Raw genomic sequence first — 25,130 nt, forward strand, 5'->3', positions numbered from 1 at the left:
CAGCTCGTGAACAAGCTCGGTCAAAACTCGGCCAAAACTCGTTCAATAAATAAATAAACGAGCTTGAACAAAAAATTTAAGCTCATTTAATAAATGATACTAGCTCGAACAACCTAGTGTTCGGCTCGTTTAGGCTCGCGAACAACTCGTTCATGTTCATTTCCAAGCTCGTTCGTGTGTTCGTTTATAAGCTCGTTTAAAAGCTTTTTCAAGCTCGTTTATATTAAATTTCTAAAAAACATATGACAAATTTTTATTTATAAGTAAATATAAGTTGCAATTATTTCGTTAGATTTTGATTTTTAGGATATTATAATTTATGAAATAGTATTAGTTAGTATACTGTGCTAACTTTTTATTTGGGTATGGTTATGTTTTTATGTTTTATACGGAGTAATTTTTTAAAAATAATATTTTATATTTAAATTCGATCTTGCTTGTTTATTAAGGCTTGTTTGTTAAAAGCTCGTTTGTTAATAGCTCGACTCGGCTCGAGCTTGAACTTAAACAAGCTACTCGTGAGCTAAGCTCGAATAACGAAAAACTTAAACGAGCCAAGCTCGAACAGGGAAAATGAAAGCTCGGTTAAGCTCGGCTCGAGCTCGAGCTCGAAAATTTGTTATCAAGCCTAGCTCGAACAACCAAATACTCGGCTCGGCTCGACTCGTTGACATCCCTACTAGTAGTTCTGTTTCTTGAACTATGAGGACATGGCAATGTCGTAATCATTTGCATAGATACTTACTTTGGGAAGACTAGTATCGGACAGACCTATGAAACTTTACTGTAAGAGATGAAAATCTGTCATAAGTAAATTTCATTAAAATTATTACACTAATCCTCAATACCTGAGTGATTTGAGATTACTTGTTTGAGAACTGCTTACTTTGACGTTGTCAACCGTCGCACCGTAAAAGGAGGCTATAAAGGCAACACTCAGGTAATCACCTATCAAACGAAGTCTAATCTCAAGATCGCAAGATTGGGATTGTCTTCCCATAAATCGGGATGAGATGCTAAAAGTTGTACAAGGCCACTCGGAGAGCTAGAAACTGTAAAATGCATGGCCGTGCTCAGATGAATCATAGGCTATGATTATCTGTTTATTTGATCAGTTGAACTCTGAAACCGAGAAACACCTCTGGACATAATAAGGATGACAACTCTTACGTTATGTTCAAGAGCAAGCATCGAGCGACAAAGGAATTAAGAAATGCACACTTGTCCCTAAGGACAAGTGGGAGACTGAAGGTAATAATGCCCTTGGTCCAAGTATGCATTTAATGTTAAGTCTATTAATGCGGTTCAGTATTAATTAACAAGTTAATAATTCAGTGAGCTTAATGCCTAGCTAGAGGCCGCTTCAGTTCAAGTGGAATTAATGATATTAATCCACAACTTACTCTTGACTGAACCCGTAGGGTCACACAAATAGTACGTAAACGGATCAAGTATTTAATGGCATTAAATACTCCATCTTTGGATATTCGGAATCGACGGATCTTGGTTTCAGTGGGAGCTGAGATCGTCAAAGGCAAGAAATGAATACTCCGGAAACGATGATATTGCCGGAAACGGAAATATGGATCGTATCGGAAATATAAATATTATCCAAGTCGTAGATGTTGCCGGAAATGGAAACATGGTACGTATCGGAAAATATTATCGGAAATGGAAATATTACCGTAATCGGAAATATTGTCGGAAACGGAAATATTGTCAGAATCGGAAATATTATCGGAATCGAAAAATAATTCCGGAAACGGAAATATTAAATATTTGCTCGAAACGGAAATTAATTCCGGAATTAGGAAATGTTAAATATTGTTCGTATCGGAAATGAATTCCGGAATCGGGAATTTATTCGGAAAGCGTATCGTACGAATTAGCATCGGACGAGGCTTGCTAGACGAAGGCCCAACACGAAGCCAGGCCGACGCCCAGCAAGCCACACGCATCCAACAACACGCCAAGGCCTCGACCAGGCCCAGCGCAAGGCCAAGGCTCATCCAAGGCTTGGCGCGCGCGACAGGCTCAGCGATGGGCTGCGACAGTGGGCCTTAGCGCTGTGCGCTGTGCGTGGGCCGCGAGACTTGCGCATGGGCGTGCGGTGCTCGGGCGCTACGTGCGTGCGTGCTATACGAATCCTAAAGCTATCGGAATTCGTGCATTGATTAAATCCTAATCCTAAAAGATTAAATTAATTACTTAGAGTTCTAAAAGGATTCTAATTAATTAATTAATTAGTATTCTAACAGGATTCGAAATCCTTTCCATGGTTCTATAAATATATGCCTAGGGTCATAAATTTATAACACGAGTTTTTCAACAAGTATTCATACAATAGAACAGTGATTTTTGAGCAGAAAAATCTGTCACATTCTTGCCCATAATTAGCCGAAAATTATAGTACCGTAAGGGCGATTCTAGTTGGTCAATCTTAAGGCGGATCCGGACGTGTTGTGGACTATCTACGGAGGGACGACACTTGGAGTCCTAAAGACTTGTTCTTGTTCGGTTCGGGCGCAGCTAGGGAGGGCACGCTACAAAGTGTATGCACCTAAATTATGCTAAATAATTATGTGTAAATAATATGTTTCCTGGCATTAAGGTTTTTCCGCATGATTTATGTTTTGTCATATGTATCATAACCTAACAGTATCTAGGGTTTGTAGACAGTGATTTCACTAGAGACCTTTACGGGTCTTTGTATAAGGATAGGCTTGGATAGCCTAGACATTGGTGTAGATGTTGAATACCTGCTTTGGCATGGGTAGCATAGGCGTTGGTGTAGACCTTGAATCCCTGGTTCGGCATGGATAGCCTAGGTGTTGGTGTTGAACTTGTATACCCGCCACGACACAGACCCACCCCACCGAACACACGAACCCAACCCAGCCCACCCCAACACACGAACCCAACCCGCGAAACTCATCCTAATTTAAACAGTTCTTTATGTTTAAAATGCTAATAAATTCTAATTTTATTGTGTAAATATACATTAATCACATTTATGTGAGTAAGTGCATAACATAAAAATTAATTAATTTAAGTTCATACAAATTTTATAACTTTTTATCGCTTGATTAATCGTCCAAACCCACCTGATCCGAATCAGTTTCTAAAATTCATGTAAACCCACCAAACCCACGTAACCTATCGGAATCACATATGTCGTAACCCACCAAACCCATGAGACCCACCCGACCCGCACAACCCACCTCGACCCACGACACACATAACCCACGACCCATCATGTATTGTGTCCATTTTTCCAACATAGCCCACGACACAACCCACCCTAGTTTAACTGAGGCGGGTCGTGTGTCAATTATCCCCGACCCACGACCAGGGGCGGACCCAGGAATTATAAAATGGGGGTCCAAAATTAAATACAACTTCATTGCAAAAAATATATTAAAAGTTAACTATAAAAGTCAAAATTAAAAGTCAATTATAAATTTGAAAACTCAAAATAATAAATTCGTTCATAAGATACAATAAAACTAATGAAAATATAAAATAAAAAAAAAAATTACATTTTCCCTTGAAGATTTTAATCAATTTTAATTCAATCACTAAAAATAAATTCACAAATTCAAAAATTCACAATCACTACAAATAAATTCAATCAATTTTAAATAAATTCAGTAATTCAATTAAATATTTAATAATCAAGTATTCAGTAATTCACATAATATTTAATAATCAAGTATTCATTAATTGAAATAATCAAGTATTCAATAATTCCAATAATTCAATTAAATATTTAAATTCAATACTCAATACTCAATAATCCAAACAATCATACACTACCAATTAATTCTATTTTATTATTAAAATCACTCAAAATCTCATTTACAAAAAAGAAGAACCTAATTAAAATTGAACCATATAAATTAATTAATTGAAAAATTAAGAGTTGAGACTTGAGAGGACCGCAATTACCAAGAGCCGAAGAGCAACCGGCGTGGCGGCGTCTGGGAATATCGGAGTCTCAGAGACTTGGAGCCGCATCCACTGGTCCAGGACTCCAGGCGTTCAGAGATTCAGGCGGTGCCGCGGCCTGCGGAGCAGCAGCGACGCAGCGTAGAGCAGTGAGCACGGCGACAGGCAGTCCGGCAACAATTTATTGCTGTGAGAAACTGAGAATGTGAGAGATTATTTTCAAAAACCCATTATTTGTGAATTGTGAGAGATTTTGAGATTCATGGAAAAGCTTGAGAAAATTGAAAAGCAAACGGCCGTTGGTAAAGCAAGAAAGAGTTGGGTTATAATTTTTTTTTTAATTTAATAATTAATGAGTTTTGGAAGTATTCAATTTGGGAACTAGGAAAAGGCCAAATTTATTAACTCTCTTTATTGTTTCATGTGATTTATTTTGAAAGTTGGGAATCTTGTTCCACCTTTTCTCTCTCATATTATTGCTGACTTATTTGGGGATCACAAATACAATTTTTTTTTTTTAAAAAAAATTACAAATACTCTCTAATTTTTTTATAAAAATAATGGGGGTCCCTATGGACCCTACCGGGTAACCATAGGTCCGCCCCTGCCCACGACCCTAACCCGCCACGTTAGCCATCTCTACTCCGTATATATCATAAAAATTGCAATAATAAAGGACATGTGCAACGCAACCAGTAATACTAAAAGCACATACATTGTTGACTTGTGCTTGCTGTCAAGTGGTGTTTGACCTCTCAAAATACCCACAATGTTAACTTAAGCTTGTTGTCAAGTTGAATAATAACTTGACAGAGGTCACATATGTGACCCCTTGGTCATTTGGCTTCCTTGAGGTAATGATTAGTGGGGGAATGTGCAAAGATGAATTAGATGATTTTAATTATTTTTGGATGGGAAAATCGAATACAAAATATGTTATTGGCGGTTAGTCATAGTGTTAATTATTTTGCCAAAATTTTCTGATTAATTAATTGCTACTTAATTTATGCTCATTATTTGATAATAGTATTTAAAAGTAAATGCTAATCGCCTCATTTTACTTGTTTCATTTAACTAATTTTGTGAGAGTTTCTTATTTAACATGGGGGAAAAAATGAGACAAATAGAGTAACGATAATGTCAACTAATAATATAAAAGATGAATAATTTTTTTTATCATTATCGATATTGTGTGTTAATGATAAATTATAGGGATGGTTAAAATTATTAATTGTGCAGGTGAGAGAATTTGATGTAGGATTTATGTAAAAAGTAGGTGAGAGAGTATTTGTGAGTCAAGGTTGTGGAAGAAAAATAAGGGTTTAAAGTAAGAGGTGAGTCAGGTTAGTGGAAAGTGAGGTGAAAAAATATGAAGGATGAGAGAGAAATTGTTTTACCTTGACCGTAGGTCAATAATGCACATGGTCTAAGTGTCTTTAATCCACCGAGCAAATGACCAGCAGTGCAACTACTATCACGTACCGCATATCTTGGCACCTCATCTGTCAATCTGGCATCCATCATCCATGTGTCCAGAATTATGTCTTCTCCAATATTTTATACGATTAAGATTTTTCTGTATATTTTCCCCTGTCGTGGGATGTGAATGACAATTTCGTCCATTACACAAATTTTCTGATATCTCCATAAAATCTGTTTGTTTTTGTTTGAAAACAGCTAGAAATCTTGTCCAATACCAATATATAATTATAACACCACTCGAGAATAGTCTCAATTAAGCTTCAGCTTCTTTGAAAAAATGGCGGATTCCAGAGCTCAGAAAAGAGTCCTAATAATATGCGGCGATTACATGGAAGATTACGAGGTTCATTTGTTCTTTCCTATTTCTCGCTCTAGATTTATTTTATTATTAATCTTTTCAGTTTGATTAGTCGCTCGATATATAAGGAAAGAAAATTAGGCGGAGCATCTGAATCATTGTTTTCGAGTGACTCCAAGATAATAATGAATGAATAATGAAATGGGGTGTGTTTTGTTGTAGGTGATGGTACCATTTCAGGCACTATTGGCTTACGGTGTGGCAGTTGATGCCGTTTGTCCTGATAAAAAAGCTGGGGATGTTTGTCGCACTGCTATCCACCAACTTGCTACTCATCAGGTATGTGTGTTCAGAATTCACTTAATTTAATTGCTGTTTTTCAAGTGTTAAAATTTGATCATCTTGATGGAATTGCTACTTTTAAGTGTTGAATTGATCAATTTGATTAAATTCTTCTTGTTTTGTTATTAATTTTTGCCGATATGAACTTCAACCTATTACCTATACGCACGCTTAATTGATTTGGTTGATCAACTTTTGTGTGTTTTCTACACTAATTACCATTTCAAGTTTCAACTATTAGAACGTGATTGCTACTAATGTGAAATATAGCTGGGGCATGGTCTTTGGAGGAATGGGTATGTCATTGTTTTCGGAATTGGCTATATATTGACAATAGATGAGTTTGTAGAGTTAAAAGTCGGATGATGAAGAAAAACAGTAGGCTTAGTGTTCAACCTTGGAGTGGAGAAGAAATAAGGTTATATTTTTTTAGCATTACAATGAATAGTAGTTTTTCCCTTCCTTATGTAGCCAGAAGAAATGGGAACTGTTGAGTAGAGAAGTGATGTGAATGTGACCGAAGGAGAGGACAAGGAGAGCGCATCATTGAGCATAGCAGATACTAAAAGACCGGGGAAGGTAAGAACAATACTTTGAAGATGGTGAGAAAGGAGATAATGGAAACTAACCACTCAACAGTGGATAGAGACTTTGAAAGAATTTTAAGAGGAAACTGGCAGTGTTTTTCTATGTTTTGATTAGTGATTAGGAGGGAAAAAGTCACTTGTAATCAAGTATCTGTATTCGTATACGACCTCCAGTTTCCAATGAACTTTGATGCATGCCATCATCTTGTTCGAACTTGTATTTTCACATTAAAAAACCCCTAAAAGGCTTAAAATACTTAAGCCACTACAAGAAGCATTCAAGTAAACCTAGAACGACTGCTTTTTTACCTCATTTTCATTGACGATGTTAAGATAGGAGCATGTCATGATTCATAATATTGTCTCTTCTTTGTTATCTTTTTTGCCTGCAGAAGAATGGCACAAGTTAGGATCTTTGCCCCTTAAAGAAAAAAGTTTCGTTCCAATAAGTTCATTATGCGGCATAATGGATAATAAGTTTTAAAAAAAATCATTTCACAACTAAAAATAAGTTTAAACCTTAAGGTTTAGAAGTTTAAACTTGGTTTAGGTAATTTTAGATCAGATAAGCTCAGGGGTTCTTTGGGTGAAATCATCATAGCCTTTGCCTTAGATAAGTCGTTGTAGTTTCTTACAAGTTTGTTTTGGGTTTAGTTGTATTATATTCTGTTGATGTATATTTCTTCCTCCTTCCCCCCACCCTCTTTTGGTTTATTTTTTCACATTCCATCTTCTTTATGTGGTCAGCAGAGTTGCATCTAAATGTACAGCCTCATCTTTCACAGGTATAAGGCCGTAACCATCCAACTCTCCCCACCTTGCCTAGGCAGGATCCTCTTAGACACTAGGGGATGGGGAGTAATGTTCACGTATGTTGTCATGTTGATATATATTTTATAGGGCTTGCATTTAACAATTTTTTAAGTTAATTCAGCAATGCATACATCAATATGATTTTCCATTTCATGAGTTTGTTCGTTGCTTGCAGACTTACTCTGAAACAAGAGGACACAACTTCACCCTGAATGCAACTTTTGACGAGATAGATGCAAGCGTATATGATGGGTTGGTACTTCCAGGGGGGAGGGCCCCTGAATATCTTGCAATGAATGAATCTGTTCTGGATGTTGTACGTAAATTTTCTGCATCCAGGAAGCCAATCGCTTCTATATGCCATGGGCAGTTGATCTTGGCTGCTGCAGATTGTGTTAAAGGTCGTAAGTGTACAGCATTTCCGTCTGTGAAGCCTGTACTTATTGCAGCTGGGGCTCATTGGATAGAAAATGCAGACATGGGAGCTTGTGTAGTTGATGAAAATCTAGTAACAGCTGCTACCTATGTTGGACATCCTGAGTTCATTCAACTGTTTGTAAAAGCACTAGGAGGCATCATAAGTGGGTCAGATAAAAGAATCCTGTTCCTTTGCGGGGTAAGTAATGTTATACCCTTCAACCCTTAATTAGTGAGTTACTGTTAGTTTTGATATCCAACAACAATTTAGCGTACTCTAGAAAGGGTCAATGTTACTGATATCTTAGCAGATTTTGAAGCTTTTTTTCAGTGTTGGCAGTGGGAAGGGATAGAAGTAACCCAAATAGGGATGGGTGAATGAAGAGAAGAATAGGGTAGATCAGAAATATGACACTGCCTTGATCTGCAAAAAGGATCAGGGGTCATAGATTTTCAGTCTCAAAATGTCTCCTGTTCAGATTTTAGTTCCAAATGCAAAGGGAAATCAACTTGATATAATATTCATATGGCATGGTTGTCAGTTTTATACATGGACAGCTATTTGACATACGCTCATTATATTTTTTCTTTTGGAATAGGATTTCATGGAAGATTATGAGGTTATGGTCCCTTTCCAGTCCCTACAAGCTCTAGGGTGTCATGTTGATGCCGTATGTCCTAAGAAGCAGAAAGGGGATACTTGCCCAACTGCTGTGCATGATTTTGAAGGTGATCAAACATACAGTGAAAAGCCTGGTCATGATTTTACATTGAATGCCACCTTTGAAGGTATAGATGCCTCAAGTTATGATGGTCTTGTGATTCCTGGAGGCCGAGCACCAGAGTACCTTGCGTTAGATGAGAATGTTATTGCCATTGTGAAGAGTTTCATGAAAGCTGAAAAACCAGTTGCATCTATTTGCCACGGCCAACAGATTTTATCTGCAGCTGGTGTGCTCAAGGTGATTTCTTTTTCTCCCTTAAAACGTTGTCCTTTCCTCTATTAGTTTATGTCACATTCTCACCTTAACAATTAGGAACGTTTTTTTAAATGCCTGTTACAAATATATGTTTAGGGTAATTAAGCATTAAAAAGATCTGTTACAAATGCTCATTTGTTGAAGATTCTAAAAGTTAGTGAATTTATCTGCAGGGGATGAAATGTACTGCATACCCTGCTGTGAAGCTGAATGTGGTACTAGGAGGGGCAACTTGGTTGGAGCCTGACCCAATAAATCGTTGCTTCACGGATGGGAATTTGGTTACAGGAGCTGCTTGGCCAGGGCACCCTGAGTTCGTTTCACAGTTCATGTCACTACTTGATGTTCGTGTATCATTTTGAACAATTTTATGATCTAACTGGATCCTAGTAATGTTTGTGGTGAATAATGTGTCTCAAGTGTTTCAGCTTTCCTGGACGTTGTTTTACATTTTATGGGATATGGGTGGATCGCTGGTTGACCTATTTTACAAATCATGATAAATAAATACATCAAAATGTATTGGTAATTCCAGATGCAGCTGTGTAAAATGACCTTTACCAAAATGACCTTTACCAAAATGCCCCATTTTAATCTTTCTCCCTTTTCCTCAAAAAAAAGAAGGTAAATACACTCTTTAACGTCATTAATCAATACAACCTTTTAAAATTCGATATTCTTCCTCAGCTCAATACATATTTGATCAAAATACAGGTAATCCATAAAAGTGAAAATATTAATTAAGTTCATCAACTACACATGTACACTACGATATTTATCATGCCAAGTAATTTTTTAAATTCGATCATCTCACATTCATTTAATTTATTTTCTAATGAAATTAAGTGATGCAAACTAATAAACACCAAATTAGATACATACAGGGTATTTATATTGTTTATGCTTATGCGACTTATAATATCATGTTTAGTTCATGGTTTAAAAAAATCTCTATTTTAATCGTAGGTACTAAATATAGTACAAAAGAACTTAAATGCAAGATAATTTAATAATATTAAAGAATTCTAAATGACCAACATAACCTTTTTTTATAGCTTTCCAAGTTCCAATACACCGTTCTCCAACCCAATATGCAATTTGTGCTTTATGCACCCGGGTGTACAGTGTTTACAGTGCACCCTGTTTTTAAATGAAAGAATATTGGAGACAATTACAAAGAACATAGATAATAGGAAGAACATAAAGACAAAATACAAAGAACTCCGAGAAAATCGCCCGACAGTTGTTTAGAGGCTCCGAATCTGCCATCCGGTAATTGCCTGATAACTACAACAACATTCTGCCACAGGTGTTCATCGCTTTGGAAAAATTATTGGTGGCTTGTCAACACTTTCAAGATTTGTTTCAGGTATTTGTTACTGTTAGGCCCTGTTCTTTAGAGTTGAACTGAACTGAATTGAACTGAACTGGACTGAACTGAATGCTCCTAAACTGAACTGAACTGAACTGAATGCTCCTGAACTGAACTGAACTGGACTTAACTTAACTTAACTGAACTTAACAAAATATATTAACGAAATAAATAATAAATAATAAATAATAAATAATAAATAATAAATAATAAATAATAAATAATAAATAATAAATAATAAATAATAAATAATAAATAATAAATAATAAATAATAAATAATAAATAATAAATAATAAATAATAAATAATAAATGATAAATAATAAATAATAAATAATAAATAATAAATAATAAACAATAAATAATAAATAATAAATAATAAATAATAAATAACTATATAATAAATAATAAATAAATAACTATATAATAAATAATAAATAATAACTAAATAATAAATAATAATAATAATCAGTAATTGATTACTCAATAATTACAATAAATGATAAATATAAATAATAATAATAATTCATATTTAATAACTAATAACTAAATAATTAATAACTAATAATCCGTAAATAATTAATAATAATAATAAATTATATTAATTATTAATAAATAATAAATAATTTATAATAATAAGTAATATAATAATATAAATATAAATATAAATAATAAGTAATATAATAATATAAATATAAATATAAATAATAAGTAATATAATATAAATATAAATAATAATATAAGTAATAGTAATAATAATAATGATAATAATAATAATAACAATAATAATAATAATAATAATAATAATAATTATTATTATTATTATTAAATTGAATTGAATTAAACTGAATTAAATTGAACTGAACTTAATGCTCCTTAACTGAACTGAACTGAACTGAACTGAACTGCCAAATAAGTCCTGAAACTAAAATTAAGCCAAAAAGAACAGGGCCTTAGAATATGCCTTCAATTGGTCAAGCCCCTTACTGCAACGCCCCACCATGGGGATCTGTTATTGTACACTAGGGTTATCTGTTTTGGGCCTATTTTAATATATAAATTAATTCCCTATGTCATAACCTAGTTGTATTCTGTAATCTGTACTCTTCAAGATCAATAAAACTTTCACCCGCTCTGCTTGTGGACGTAGCTAACACATTGTTAGTGCACCAGGTTAAATCTCTACGTTCTTTATTACGTTAATGAATCTTTCTTTGCATCCGTTATAGCAGTTACGCAAGTTCAAGAATTGAATTGGGTTGTTTTTGTTGGTATAAATAGATTTTTAACAATTCCAACGACAAATTATGTAAAATACAATTCGTTGCAATAACGTTAGTCTCGTGAGTCTTGAGGTATAGTTTTAATTTTGGACTAGTATAGTACCCGTGCGATGCACGATTTATAATCTTAATATAAATTTGTGTGAAATTTAGTAGACAATTATCATTAAAATAGAGCTTATATATATTATCCTAATTAAAATAATGACGGATAAGTTTGTTATTACCCATTTCGTTGTCTTATTTATAAAAAAAAAAGTTAAAACGAATAAGGGTACATGGATAGAATTATTTTCATCTCCATTCATCACCTCTGTCAAGCAAGAAGGTACCACATCCACCCTTATCTTCGGTAGTTATACCTACTTAATATTTGCCTCATTTATCTCATTACCTGGCCAATTAACTCCTACTTACACCATTTACTTTATTCATCATATAATTGTCTTTGAGGTGGGGTGAGGCCTCCACACCAGTATCCGCCTAAAATTCTCATATACATCCCTGACATGCACTCATATGGGAATGGTAACACCCTCCCAATCCTCGCCTCGAGGGGTACAAAATAAAATTAATTTCACGCTCGATCACCTACCCGTATATCCACATCCGCCTCAGACCCATCCCTAGACTCGACTATTTTTTTCATTAAAATAATTTTGAATTTGAAACTCTATTCTAGAGTCTCCGACAATTCGGTTGTCTGATTAGAGTAATTGAGTAAATAAATAAAATATTATAATATGTACATTAGTAATTATTTAATTTTGATATATTTATAATCAATTAGAGCAAAGAAAAGGGACGCGGGTGGGTCCAATCTAAAATTCATCCTCCCCCTATCACCTACTACAGATAATTTTTTAACTCCATCACCATCAAACTTAATTTCCTCCATTCCCGCCCTCTTGTGAGGATGATGCGCAGGAGATCTCACAAAGAGGACGTACAACCTGACATCTCTGTATTTGGTAAATAAGCCACTTGCTCTTCAACGTACTAACTTTTGTATATACTAGTGGTAGGCCGCGCGCGTTGCGCGCGGTGTAGCTAGGTATTTCAGTTAGAGCGCTAATGATGTTCTAGTGCTTATGAATATATGGAGTAAGAACTTATTTACTATGCACAAACACTTAGTTATATCATAAAGTTTACAAAATTAAGGGATTAACATTCCCTAAATCAAACCAAAGGTAGTTTGTTAATGTCTACAAAATTATTGGGCCAACATTCCCTAAATCAAACCACTCTAAGGTGGTTTGTTACATGATATCCAACTACTATAATAGGTACAAGTCTGACATAGTGTTGCAAGGAGTAGTTGATGCATTTCTCATTTGGCCTTGAAGTTGCAACTTGATTGGTTTTGCTGCCTACCCCTGTATTTTGAGATGATATTCTTTCCCCAGAATCTGAACCCAATGGTTGAGAGGATTTACGTTTGTTGTTGTTGCCTGGTGAAGTAGAGCTAGTGACTGGAGTAATCATCCCAGGTGAGAAAGCATACTTTTCAGTAGCTATGGGCTTTAATATTTTGCATAGATCATCATAAAGTGGACATCCATACTTTCTGTAAGGTGCAGCTTCAGGATGCACCTGCATAAGACCAATACATATTCAGTTCATCTAATTCAGTTGGTAGAGTAATTTATCTCATATTATTTCGGATTTTGGATCGATAATTTGTATTCAAGACCCTAACTATTTGAGCTGTAACAAAAAGGGTTTCCTAATAATATTGGGGAATTTCAACTAAAAGCATAGAGGTTCTGTGGAACCATACTAATGGCCACAAGTTTACCTTCATGTCAGAAATCTGCAGGACAAATATGCAATATTACCTGAATGTCAAACAATACAAGAATGATGCTGAAAATGCATAAACATGCAGCACCTGGTCAACTGTCATTTTCGTGAAACCAAAACGATCTGTCCAGATAGTTCCTGCCTCCTCGGCTGCTGGAAGGACTGATGTCTTAACTTTGAGGAATGACAAGAGTATCTCGACACATGAAAATAGTGTCTGTAAATAACCCTTACCCTTGACGACCATTCAGAACACCTAATTATCAGGAAACGCATAACATCACCCATTTCAAATACTTCCAAATTAAACAAATTCAACCAGTTCTATCTAATTGCCAATGAACCAAATTCATTCTACGATCCGATTCAAGAATCGAATTTGAAGGATGTTCATGAATCATATGATTGTTTGATATTTTGTTTCCCTAAATAAATGTTTCTTTCAATGCAGATACTCGTATTATAGTTTGATTTATCAGATTCTGATATTCTTGATAGATTGGAGTTTTCTAACAAAACAAATAAACTTCCAAATTAATTCTAATTTTGTTTTCCTTCAAAGAGAGAATTCACATGTAATTAATAATCCGAAAACTGCTTTATTCTGAGAATAATTCTTAGAAATTTCCTCCTGTCTAGAAGAATTATCACATTGGCTAATGAATTCATCAGCTGAAAGTTGAAGATCAAGTGGTTTCTGCATAGACATAGACACAGGAGGCTGTTTCTGTAACTCGCAATCCAAACTGAATTTTTCAAATTGCATGTATTCCGCCTGAAAACATTTATTTCAGACCGTCACATTTCTTGCAAAGGAACAAGGAAATATCCAGTATGAAATTGTTTCAAGTTCAAATACACATAAATCATTATACCAAGATTAAATCGCATACTGCCAAAAAAATATTCAAAAAAAAAACTAAAGGAGCAGAAACAGAAAAGATAAAAGTAAAATTGCCATCTATGTGAAGTGACATTGAACAGGAGATAGCATCAAGCTTACCATTGAACATTTTAATTGATTGATCTGGTTTACGGGCACTGGAGTCAAGCCTCCTTTACGCAAATTGTAGTTATCTAAACCCTTCTGTTTTAAGTTCTCCATTATAGCTGTTTGTTTTCTGTAGAGTTCATGAAGTTCAAAGACCTGAAGAAAAAGTAGTGGAAAATGATTCACAAGTGGAGTTAACATGTCCTGCATTTTAGGTGATAGTCAGATACTACGACAAATAACCTTGGATCGCTAAAGAATTTAGAAAATAAAACGAGATTTTTGCTTGATACAGTTATGAATCCATAAAGATATTTCTGGTCCTGCTGACTGTAAGAAGAGTATATATAAATATAGCAAACAACGTAATCAACCAGAGTTTTAAGCTTTGTACAGAAATTATACCTGTCTCCTAAAAACAAGCTCTTGGTCTAGCATTGTCTCCTTAAATAAATCTCTTGAGCTTTGAACAGAATTTAGATCAAGATCACCTCGGTCGAGCATTTTCCCCTTGAGGACATTAGAGAAATAGGTTGCTCTTGCACTTAATTCCACACTTCCCCATTCCTGCATAACTCTCACACTTTTAGAAGAAGAACTCTGTACGATAAGAGAAATCTGAGGCTGCAAATTGGCCTATATAAACTAAAAATAAAGATAAGACATGCATTTAGTGTTCAGTAGTCAGTACTGATCTATTGCCAATAATGATATAGAATACTTCATAGATCAGAGGAAAATCATGGTCAAAGGTTGGTGTCTTAATTAATTGCAACAGCCAAAGATTTCCAGGAATTTTTTTCTTGAAATGAGGAACTAAGGTAACTGATTGGTAACATACTTTGCAAATAATCTAACCGGGCTGTAACCTTCCATTTTTCAATCAACCAAAATTTGTTTAGCTAATTAAAGAGTGTGTGAAACAAATTACTATATTTGCTGTATATCAAGTGAATGGCACAAAAGGTGAAAAGCATTCCATCTGAAAAAACTCTCAGAATTTAGAACTGAAAGGACTTACATTACAGCCCCTACCCCTATTCTATTTCAATATTTTTAATTGAGCCTGGTTTTAGAAATTAGTTTTTACAATGGACTCCAGCAGTCCTACCAGAGTTGAAAGCAAAACAAAATCATTATGTATCAACAAAAACCAGCCAGTGAATTGGAGCAAGCACAAGCAGGTGACTGGTTGTGATCAAACTAAATTGTGGCCCCAAAAGCAGTCTAGTATATCGACCTCAATGAGGTTCCATTCCAAAACCATTGAGCAACAAGACAAGTAAGCAATGAAAGTTAGTACTAAAATACTCACAGATGTACTGAACAATTCTAATGGTTTTTACATAATTATAATCAATAAGTTAAAAAGTTCAATCAAAACCTTGCCCCTACTTATAATTGCATACCACATTTTATTTTGTTTAAAGATAAAAATTTCAGCCATAATTGATCTGATGGAAAAATCAAGAAAAAAAACTTACAATGATCTACGAACTCGATTTTGTTCATACACAAAAAAGGTATATTCAATTACTCCGTACTGTAATAACTAATAACATTCCACTTTCCCAAGAAATGTACTGCATTAAGTTTAAGAATCCAATTTGAGTACACAGATGAACAGAATATCAAGTACTGGAAAAATAAACCCAGATAATCTTTGCATATGTAGAGAATATATTGAATCAGGAAATAATCTGAAACACATACTCCGTACTCCATATAACGACGGTATTGAGCATGTATATTTAAGAAACAGTATAATATCCGTAGTTGGTATGTAACAGTAAAATGGAGGAACATAAACAAAAGGAAAAACTGAAATCAAATCCAGAAAAACCCACACAATGTAAACTATCACCTAATTATTTATTTATTTAGCAAGCATGATATTTAAAATGCTCCGTAATAAGAAGATGAAGCTAATTCGCTAAAGTAAAAATAAAGTAACCCAGAAGATATTTGATTAGAGAGAGAAGAATAGTACCAGGATCTGAAAGATGTACGGAAGGGAAGAAGAACGAAGAAAGTGTGGAGGTCTCCTCCACTCACAAGCAACCAAACATTGTTGTTCAATGCTTCCAAAGACGTCGCAATTATATTATTATATGGAATAATTATTGTTAATAGTACAATAATACGGAGTATTCCGTATTAATTAACATGAAAATATTCTCCCTCCCTACTCCCTAATTCCCTATTCCTCCTCCTCTTAAAAACATTCGAATCTGATAGTAATTCGATCAGAGAGGACAGAAGAGGAAGAAGAAGGAGAATTAAGGTCTTGTAGCTGAAACTGCTGAAAATATTGATGCACGTATTAACACAAATTAATATTCACAAAGATTGAAATGCTTCATAAGATGTCAGAACCATACAAAAGAACGAAAACACACCCACCTCTTATGTGTCTCTCTTTTCCCAGTTGCTCAACATGATTAGTAGCCTTGACAATTGCTATATCTAACTCCTAAACCGAAAAATTGTATTAAGAAAACAATGACTGATTAAACATGAAAAAGATCATAGAAACAAACGACTGAATACCTTGTAGCTAACTATTTACTTTAGCCAAGCTAATGGTGGTGATATCCTTGATGGATCCCAAATATTTCCTCAAACTACTATTTGTGTCGTCACCTCCTCCTCATGCTCCCCTTATCTCCCTGAAACAAAAATTCTTCAAAATCCCACTTCTATGATCCAATAAAATTAATCTAAAAACACTAAAAATCGCACTACTATCTCCTAGTCATCTCTTGGCATCATCATGCTTGAAAACAAGCACCATAGATTAAAAACCCTTGCTTCAGTGACACTGTGACAGATAAACTCAACAAAAAAAGGCATCAAATTTTATGACAATATCCAGAAGAAAAAAAAAAGGAAAAAAAGAACCAACACCCTTCCACATAATTCAAATTTTATGACTTGCTTAATGCTTTTACGAGAAACAGCTAATTCAAAACTAAAACTGAAGATGGACAGCTAGTAAATTAACAAAATGAACACATCCAACTCCACATGAGATATGATATTGCAACAATTATTTTTATTAAATTAATAAATAAATAAAATAACTAAGCTTCTTCAAAATTAAGCTGGAATTCACTAAAAATAACAACAAATTCAAACTCTACAGCCTTAATTTCACAAGTAAGGATCCCAAAACCCAATTACCTAGAAATCATAATTGAATATTTCCATCAAATTTAAGCTCTATTCATGAAATTATTCAAAATTGAAGTTGAACTATTCAGTAAACTACATAAGAATTACGGAGTAGATTATAAAAATTAAAAAAGAAAAAGAAAAACCCAACTCACCTCAAACTCAAATCCCGCAATTATGATTATTACCCAGAAAAAAAAAAAGGAAAAAAAAGAGGAAAGAAATAGGAGAGAGAATGGGCGCCTGCAAGCAATGAAAATTCGACCTACCCAGAAGAAGGAGGAGAAGAAGATTGCTTGAATTCATGCATGAATCAATCTCCCATGGATGACGGAGGATTCGAGGAGAGAGAATAGCGAGGGCGAAAGAAATTCACGGTTGCTATTCGCAACCTTTATTTACTTTAGCGCACCCCCGTAAAAAACCAAAAGTACCCTTTAGTCTATTTTTCGATCTCTCCCGCTACCGGAATCTCTCTCTGAAATTGAAACACTCTCAAACTCTCCATACTTTTGGGTTCCTCAGTTCGTGAAAATTGAAAAACGAGAACGGGGATTGAAGAACCATAATTGAAGAAACGTCTTCAACACCAATCTCAACCTAAATATCGGCTACAAGGTTTGTCTTCAAACACCAATCAATCTCGTATAACTACAAGGTGTGTGTTGTTTTGCATTTTCATGATAAAAAATTGAATTAGGTTTTCAGGGTCATTAATTAGCATAATTGATTTCAGAGTTTGAATTAATGAATTGAATTATGAAATTGGGAATTTGAATTAGGAATTCAAATAAGGAATTAGGTTTCATAGAATTGGTTGAATTAGGAATTCGAATTGGGAATTAGGTTTCAAAGAATTGGTTGAATTAGTAATTCGAATTGGGAATTAGGTCTAATGGTGTTCACGAATTGTTTGAAAAATCTGTGTGAATTCCTTAAAAAAAATAAAAAAAAATTGATAGATTACAAATTGATTTCACATATTCCGGTATTTTCTTGATTTTTTTTCATTGTTTCTTGTATTATATTGATTCATGTATTTGGGCCATAAAAGAGGGAGTTGTTTCATGTTGTTGGGATGGAATAGATTACAACTTTTGTGTGGTTGGGTTGTAATAGAGTAGTATATTTTGTGTAGTTGGGACGAAATAGTACATCTAATTTCATGTGTTATGTCTAAAGTAGATAATTCTATTTCATATGACCTATCCGAAATAGGCTAGGTAACTTCATATGCTTCATCCGAATTAGACAAACAAACAACAGGAGCATCTATACGATATATTCACCTGTTTGTATCTGCAGTTCTGGTTTATTAGTTGGAGCAAGAAATTCATTAAACTAGATAAACCAGTGTGATGACTATGTTAAGTTGAGAACATGGAAGTTAGTGGTCCAAGCTAGATTTGAGTTGTATACTGCATACACAAGTCACAATGTCCCTGGCTGATACGGACATTGGAGTTTAGACATAGGGCTGGGTCTGAATATCTTTTGACAAGACGCCTAAGGGCCAAAGCTGCGAAGGGGCCAAAAAAACAAGTTGGGGTGTAGGTGAAGTAGTTTTTAAGTTCATCTTAATTGCACTGACAACTCCCTCTCCATTTTCTCTCTAACAGAAAATGCAGACCACATCACATTCAGAATAAAAAGGTTAGACATACCTGGATTCCGGCTGACAATTCTGTCTCTTCAGAAGAAGTAAGAAGCCTAGAGGAGTTGGTGGCTTCTCTTAAGTAACATCAGTGAAGCCTGCAAGTCACCCTCTCCTAGGATATTGAATAACACCATAACTGCGACCTGTGAGAATGTTTTGCTGCATAAGAGAGAAACGTTTTAGATGGGTTAGATAATAGATTAGTTGGTAAGGGCTGCAGAAGAATGAAGATCAGTTATGCATAACTTTCAATGCATACAAAATTGATCAGTTATGCTTATGGGTTGGGATTGTTTGCAATGCATACAAAATTGAAAAGTCATGTCTTGTCACTTAAGTGTCTTAAATGGTTGTTTGACCCCTGATGACTTTTGTTATAATACAACTAGTTATTAGCATTTAATTCTCAAAGGTGAAATAGTGTTTAAATTTTCTGGTGTTTGAACTTATTTTAATTACAACTAGTGTTTAAATACAACTAGTTACATAATCTTTTAATTTAATTCTGGTGAAATAGTGTTTAAATACAACTAGTTACATAATCTTTGAACTTAGTAACATAGTAAATACAGAAACACCCATTTATAAATGGGCTTAGTAACATAGTAAATACAGAAACACCCATGCTTGATGCTAAATTTGTGGTTTATGTGATGCAACGAGGCACCAGTGAGAGAATGAGAATGATTGTTGTAGCCTGCAGGGGTAAAATTGATTATTTTCTGCTGCATATGGAAGTTTTAGGTTTAATTTACTAGTATTAGATTGGTATTGAGAACATTGTAGACCAATAAACAAGCATCAGGTATTCCTGCAGGGAGTGTTTCATGTCTGCTAGTCCGTTTACATTTCAGACATATTGGAATGATATATGTACCAAGTAATACTTCTAGTCAATCTTTCCCTTTGTTTGTCATTGACTCATTTGTATACAGACAGTCTTAGAGGATAGGGAGAAGATGATTTTGGGAGCGAAAAACAAACACTGATTTAGGTAACTTCTTACCTTAGTAACACTTCAAGTGTTCCACATTTCTACACAGGAAGTATACATTATGGGGAGTGTTATACTGAATTCGGAAACCAGATTGGTTCATAGTAACTCTACTAATTATTTATGGGTTCAGTTCCTTTATTAGAAAGCTTTAATTTTCTTCGAATTCATGTTCATTCCTGGCTTCCGTTCCCCATGTTCTAGTTCATAGGGATATTAGATGAGATTGGTGTTCATGCTAATTATCAGTACATGCTGCTTGTTCGATTAGCAGTTTCTGGGAACTTTTCATTCTCTAGAATTGGCTTCAGCTATTTAGTTTTATTAATACTACTAATCTTGAAAAGAGTTATCACGCAAAAACCGGTGGCACATCTGTACCCCTTGCACCCACACGGCCACACTGCTGTCTGAAATTGATCTGAACTTACTGTCTGAAATAAATCGAACAGATTAGGGCCTAAAGAAAAATTCCATGTCTCATATTATTGTTGGTTTGATGTATTAAAATATTTCATGGCATTAGCTATATTGTAATTTTGCAACATTAGTATAAACCAGAACCCAATAAGCTAAACAGTAGCATACCCAAATTGAAACATTCTGTGAGTCTTTCACTAGGTTTAGACTTTTGGTATGTAAGGGATTAGTCTCATAAGAATTGATTTCCCCAGACCCCGCCATGACAAAATCGATACTAGGTGATTGCTGTTGTAGACTAAACACTCCCATTGAAAAAGAAATAGAAATCTTGATAGAACAACGGCTGTCATCAAAGAGATAACAACCCCACATTTCTTGGAGACATGACTCAAATCCATCATTCTTTTTATATTGACTCACTAGAAAAGAAAAACGGATAAAGATTTAAGTAATACCTTCTGGAAAAACTTGACCAACTTGTCCACATAAGGAATCACTTGACCAATATGTCCAAGAAGAACAGAGATCAAATTCAAAACCTGGACTTGGTAGAAGACCAGCAATAACAGCAGAACAGAATCAACACTTATTCTGGGATCCAACGCCAAATCTTGCATCACAGCCAAAAGAATATCACAAAAGTGTAACAAACCTCTTATACAGTAGAATACTAACAGAAAATCTGTAAGTTTAACATGAAAAGATTTTGGAGACATAATTATTGTTCATAGCCTAATCATGAAAACCATAATGCAGATGGCAAACGGGAGTAAAAGTCGATTGCATAATAGGGCTATTACTATCTCTTCTAGGTCAAAGCGCGTTGCTAGGAGGTCATCTCAAGGTCGGGAAACTCAGAACAACAATAACCAAGTTGTGAGAACAGAACCCGACAATAACGTAGAACTTGGTAACAATGGTCAATTGGGTAACAATACTCAAAGCACTACTGACTTACAAGATGAGGAACTCGATGGAAATAATGATATTGAACAACCGAGTAAGAAAAGCGCATGGAAGAAAAGACCTCGTACCTTTGATTGGAAATTGACTGCTGCAGCACCTGGTGGTCCATTATCGACTGAGTTGCTTCGTGGTTATTGTGGCCATGTCGCGTGCGATATTTGGGAGAACAATGTAAGTCTTTTTTGTAAGTGCAACCATCTCTTTAATTATGTTTGTAAGATTCTTATTCCTTTTTTTTTGTATAGAATGAACGTGGATGTTTGGTAATACAATCACGAACACAAGCTCTTGATCTTTTTGAGTTTGATGCAACAAATGCTTGGTGTTTATTGGTGAAAAGCACTGGATTAAGTCATTTACGTAATTGTGTGTTTCCTCATCACAATTCACCTTTAATTTCTGCTTTTGTTGAGAGATGGCATCCAGAAACTAATAGTTTTCATTTACCATTTGGAGAAATGACCACGAATATTGCTTTACTTTAAATTTTAATTACATAATCTTTTGTAATCTGACAGTTGGTATTTTTTTTATTAGTTACTCCACTTGATTGCTCATTATCTACGTCCGGTGTATCCCGAGACACGTTCACGGTTGACCTTGGAGCAACAATATCACTATTTTGACCGTGCCATCAACGTGTTAAGAGACTTTGAGAATACTCAGATTATAGAACCGCAACATGCACAAGGACAATGTCGTCGAAAGTAAATTTATTTTTTTGATTGATAGAGTTGTTTATAGGAATAAAAGAGTGTTTCTAGCATTGTTTTTAAAGCCCATAGTAGTTTAATGGACTAATATAGAGAATAGATGGTTTAGTTATAGTTCATGTGGTAGTTGGTACCTTATTTTTCTGTTTTGGGTTAAAGGGTATATGATTTCTTTTGTGTCTACTGTTATTTGAGGATATTTGAGGAATTTGAGGATATTTGAGGATAACAGGGATCCACTTTTTGAGAATGCAATAACATTTATAGACAATTGAAGTTTCATTACTCTGCATATTTTTCCAGAATATTCTTTTTCTTGTGTCTTGTAGTTAAGAAGATATCTAGATACTCCTGATGATTGTATACTTTTACATTTTCTAGACTCATTAGGTATTGTAGAGACTGTGAAATAAATAACTTCTAGAAAGTTCATAAAGAAGAAAGCTAAGTCTATATATTCATGTTCTTTGTCTTCCCGTTTACATTATTCATTCCTTAAACACAAACTTTAGAAGGTATCTTTTTCCTAAACTCATCAAAACTTAATAATCCTATAGAAACAATAAACACGAGTCTAGTCAATATTAATTGAATCACCCCTCCTATTTTGTGTAGCACTTGGACGATGTTGATGTAAACGCTGCCATTGTTCAATTCTGGATTCTAGAGGAATGTTCCATCCATCGACGCTAGATTGATGAAAACGGCGCCAATATGGACAAATTGGTGGTAGTGGAAAATCTTCTTTCATCTCAATCTGTTCGATACATAAACCATTTAGATAAAAGTAAATTAAAAATTAAGTAAAGATTGAATTAATAGCGTACACATACCATGATAAAGTGTCCCATGCGTTGTATAAAACCAAGTGTAAAGATCTGATTAAGATAGCTTTTCCCTTTTTCCGCAAACAAAGGAAGGAAAGTCAATGATTGAGATATCGAGAAACAAACAACCACAACATTGTACTTAGTAGCGATGATAGTACCCGTTTCGAATAAACTCATCCAATGAACTTTAGGCGCAGGTCCAGCATAATGTTTAATAGAGGTTAAAGTACCCAGACCGTCATGTAAGACATTACTGTAAAAGGCAAAATTGTTTTCAAGTTCTGTAGCTAATTCCTGCCGAATCGTAGGCCATCTATGTTCATCCCCATATGTCCACCGAGCAATAACTCTATACCCACAATTTCCATCTCCGATAACATCGTGGATATAGTTGATGTGAGGCACAATATAAAATGGGAGATCACTAACCCATGGAGCAATATTCGGAGAAATACCTTTATTATTCTTAGATCGTGTATCAGGTGAAGGAGATTGTCCACGACCATCAACAGAGGGGTTACCACGTCCACAAGAAGAAACCTTTGAAGAATTAGATCGTGCCTGACCACGAACAGAAATATTACCACGTCCACGAGAAGGAACATGTGAAGGGGGACGTCCGCGACCACGAACCGAGGTATGCGCATACTGTTGAGGAGTCTTTCCACGCCTATTGTATGCGGTCCGAGCATATTTAGCGCATTCCTGTTCAGTAAACTCCCAACTGCATAGATCTCTTTTTGTGGAATTTTTAGTCGACGGACGACCTTTAGGCTGAGCAGTGGGAACTGGTTCCTTCAATCTTGTATAATGAGGATGAATCATTTTCTCTAACTGGGATGCCCATTGTTTTTTTTCTTTCTTCCGATTGATTTAAAATATCTGCAAAATATGAGTGTAGTACCTTGTCTATATCATGTCTGCACTGAAATACAAATTTGTCCGAAGAATTGTCTTGAGGGGAATACTCTCCAACTTTAAAGGTCTTCCAAAATGGGTGAATATCACAAAGGCCAATACTCCTACTATCAGCCTCCATTTCCATCATCTCATGAGCGCATGGAAGACCGTGAGTATATCTCATATAGCACCCACACAAATTAGGGTCTTTACGAACTTCATCAACCCTTTTATATTCATTATCAAGTAAGCGTAATGCTTTGTGTGTAACTCGACCTTTTAACCACATAAAAATCCGTAAAATTGTCATATGTGGATCCTTATTTTGCGACCGTTGAAATGCAGCTTTTATTTCAGTCATCTGTGATTCTAGAAAAGAATGAATCTTAGGCCAAATGGTATCCAAACTTCCTGTCGATGTCTTTAGCCACGCTTTCAATGCTGCATGTGCACTTTCTACCCTATATTACAAATCAAAATATAACAAACGTAAATTATGGCAATTTTCATTAATATTAATTACATTAATAAAATTATGGCAATAAAATAGTTACCTATTGGTCATCCTGTTCCCCAAATGTAAAACATTCATCGTATAGGCACGAACAAATCTATTTCTATATTTCTCAATCCACGATGATCTTACGTAATTCAGTACTGCTGGCATTCTAGCAAATGCTTTAACCATTTCTCTATACCTTTTCCTATACATTTCGATCGTATCAGCTTCCACTACTCTTTGCCACCTTTTTATAAAAGATTTCACAATAAGCTTGTTTTTTGTGATTTTCAACACATAGTTCTCGATATTTTTCTGAATATGTCTTGTACATAAAAGATGGGACGAAGTAGGAAACACAATATCGATAGCATTCATTAGAGCCAATTCCCTATCAGTTACAATTGCAACTGGCAACTTCTCTGGATCAAATAATTGTCTTACACAGCCAAGAGCCCATTCATAACTCCCTTGTTGCTCGTCTTTCAACCATGCAAATCCAATAGCAAAAAAATTTCCAGTGGGAAGCACACCAACTATTTCTAAAAATGGCATCCTATATTTGTTTGTTTTATAAGTGCAATCAATTAATATGACATGAGGAAATAAACGCACCAACTCAATAGCACTTGGGTGTGCAAAAAATATGTCCCTTA

The 25,130-nt window shown here is 34.8% G+C and overlaps 4 protein-coding genes across 15 annotated transcripts; 2 read left to right on the plus strand and 2 right to left on the minus strand.

Annotated features, from left to right (window-relative positions):
* The first annotated feature begins 5,451 nt into the window (after window positions 1–5,451).
* LOC110798222 (protein DJ-1 homolog D) lies at window positions 5,452–9,401 on the plus strand. The gene is made up of 5 exons (XM_022003397.2): window positions 5,452–5,773; window positions 5,951–6,067; window positions 7,646–8,086; window positions 8,487–8,849; window positions 9,041–9,401. Exons 1-5 carry the CDS (start codon window positions 5,708–5,710, stop codon window positions 9,227–9,229), a joined length of 1,176 nt encoding a protein of 391 aa, XP_021859089.1. The 5' UTR covers window positions 5,452–5,707; the 3' UTR covers window positions 9,230–9,401.
* A 3,218-nt stretch (window positions 9,402–12,619) lies between these two features.
* On the minus strand, window positions 12,620–17,901 carry LOC110798219 (uncharacterized). Of its 9 annotated transcripts, XR_008919325.1 has the most exons (8): window positions 17,762–17,901; window positions 16,869–16,987; window positions 16,722–16,791; window positions 16,309–16,620; window positions 14,724–14,885; window positions 14,331–14,474; window positions 13,416–14,102; window positions 12,620–13,117 (listed from the first exon to the last, which is right to left on the minus strand). XR_008919325.1 is itself a non-coding variant. In XM_056827260.1 (7 exons), exons 5-7 carry the CDS (start codon window positions 14,820–14,822, stop codon window positions 12,761–12,763), a joined length of 648 nt encoding a protein of 215 aa, XP_056683238.1. In that variant the 5' UTR covers window positions 14,823–14,885; window positions 16,309–16,617; window positions 16,722–16,791; window positions 16,869–16,987; window positions 17,762–17,901; the 3' UTR covers window positions 12,620–12,760. The 9 variants fall into 9 exon arrangements, 6 of the variants coding, with proteins under 6 accessions (XP_056683238.1, XP_056683236.1, XP_056683237.1 ...); XR_008919324.1 differs by having other exon boundaries at window positions 12,620–14,102; XM_056827260.1 differs by lacking the exon at window positions 13,416–14,102 and having other exon boundaries at window positions 14,331–14,522; window positions 16,309–16,617.
* A 68-nt stretch (window positions 17,902–17,969) lies between these two features.
* Window positions 17,970–22,527, plus strand: LOC110798220 (uncharacterized). 4 transcript variants are annotated; one of them, XM_022003393.2, is made up of 4 exons: window positions 17,970–18,110; window positions 20,085–20,143; window positions 21,323–21,703; window positions 21,778–22,527. In XM_022003393.2, exons 3-4 carry the CDS (start codon window positions 21,323–21,325, stop codon window positions 22,015–22,017), a joined length of 621 nt encoding a protein of 206 aa, XP_021859085.1. In that variant the 5' UTR covers window positions 17,970–18,110; window positions 20,085–20,143; the 3' UTR covers window positions 22,018–22,527. The 4 variants fall into 4 exon arrangements, with proteins under 4 accessions (XP_021859085.1, XP_021859087.1, XP_021859084.1 ...); XM_022003395.2 differs by lacking the exon at window positions 20,085–20,143 and having other exon boundaries at window positions 17,971–18,110; window positions 21,778–21,898; window positions 22,070–22,527; XM_022003392.2 differs by lacking the exon at window positions 20,085–20,143 and having other exon boundaries at window positions 17,971–18,110.
* Window positions 22,528–22,819: 292 nt separating this feature from the next.
* Window positions 22,820–25,029, minus strand: LOC110798213 (PKS-NRPS hybrid synthetase cheA-like). Its single transcript, XM_022003379.2, has 4 exons — window positions 24,530–25,029; window positions 23,980–24,436; window positions 23,079–23,870; window positions 22,820–23,002 (listed from the first exon to the last, which is right to left on the minus strand). Exons 1-4 carry the CDS (start codon window positions 25,027–25,029, stop codon window positions 22,820–22,822), a joined length of 1,932 nt encoding a protein of 643 aa, XP_021859071.2.
* Between the last annotated feature and the right edge of the window lie 101 nt (window positions 25,030–25,130).

Source organism: Spinacia oleracea, chromosome 4 (genome assembly GCF_020520425.1).
Source record: "Spinacia oleracea cultivar Varoflay chromosome 4, BTI_SOV_V1, whole genome shotgun sequence".
Classification (NCBI taxonomy): domain Eukaryota; kingdom Viridiplantae; phylum Streptophyta; class Magnoliopsida; order Caryophyllales; family Amaranthaceae; genus Spinacia; species Spinacia oleracea.

Excerpts from the sequence above, each read along its gene's own strand:
- LOC110798222 (XM_022003397.2), top strand. The coding sequence starts at position 5,708 with ATGGCGGATTCCAGAGCTCAGAAAAGAGTCCTAATAATATGCGGCGAT. Across the intron at positions 6,068-7,645 it reads ACCAACTTGCTACTCATCAG|ACTTACTCTGAAACAAGAGG; the intron begins GTATGTGTGTTC and ends CGTTGCTTGCAG. Across the intron at positions 8,850-9,040 it reads CTGCAGCTGGTGTGCTCAAG|GGGATGAAATGTACTGCATA; the intron begins GTGATTTCTTTT and ends ATTTATCTGCAG.
- LOC110798219 (XM_056827257.1), bottom strand. The coding sequence starts at position 14,891 with ATGCAGGAATGGGGAAGTGTGGAATTAAGTGCAAGAGCAACCTATTTC. Across the intron at positions 14,523-14,723 it reads AGCTTGTTTTTAGGAGACAG|GACATGTTAACTCCACTTGT; the intron begins GTATAATTTCTG and ends CCTAAAATGCAG. Across the intron at positions 13,118-14,330 it reads ATCAATTAAAATGTTCAATG|GTGCATCCTGAAGCTGCACC; the intron begins GTAAGCTTGATG and ends GGTCTTATGCAG.
- LOC110798220 (XM_022003393.2), top strand. The coding sequence starts at position 21,323 with ATGGCAAACGGGAGTAAAAGTCGATTGCATAATAGGGCTATTACTATC. Across the intron at positions 21,704-21,777 it reads GCGATATTTGGGAGAACAAT|AATGAACGTGGATGTTTGGT; the intron begins GTAAGTCTTTTT and ends TTTTTTGTATAG.
- LOC110798213 (XM_022003379.2), bottom strand. The coding sequence starts at position 25,029 with ATGCCATTTTTAGAAATAGTTGGTGTGCTTCCCACTGGAAATTTTTTT. Across the intron at positions 24,437-24,529 it reads GGGAACAGGATGACCAATAG|GGTAGAAAGTGCACATGCAG; the intron begins GTAACTATTTTA and ends TTTGTAATATAG. Across the intron at positions 23,871-23,979 it reads GCAGACATGATATAGACAAG|GAACCAGTTCCCACTGCTCA; the intron begins GTACTACACTCA and ends ACAAGATTGAAG.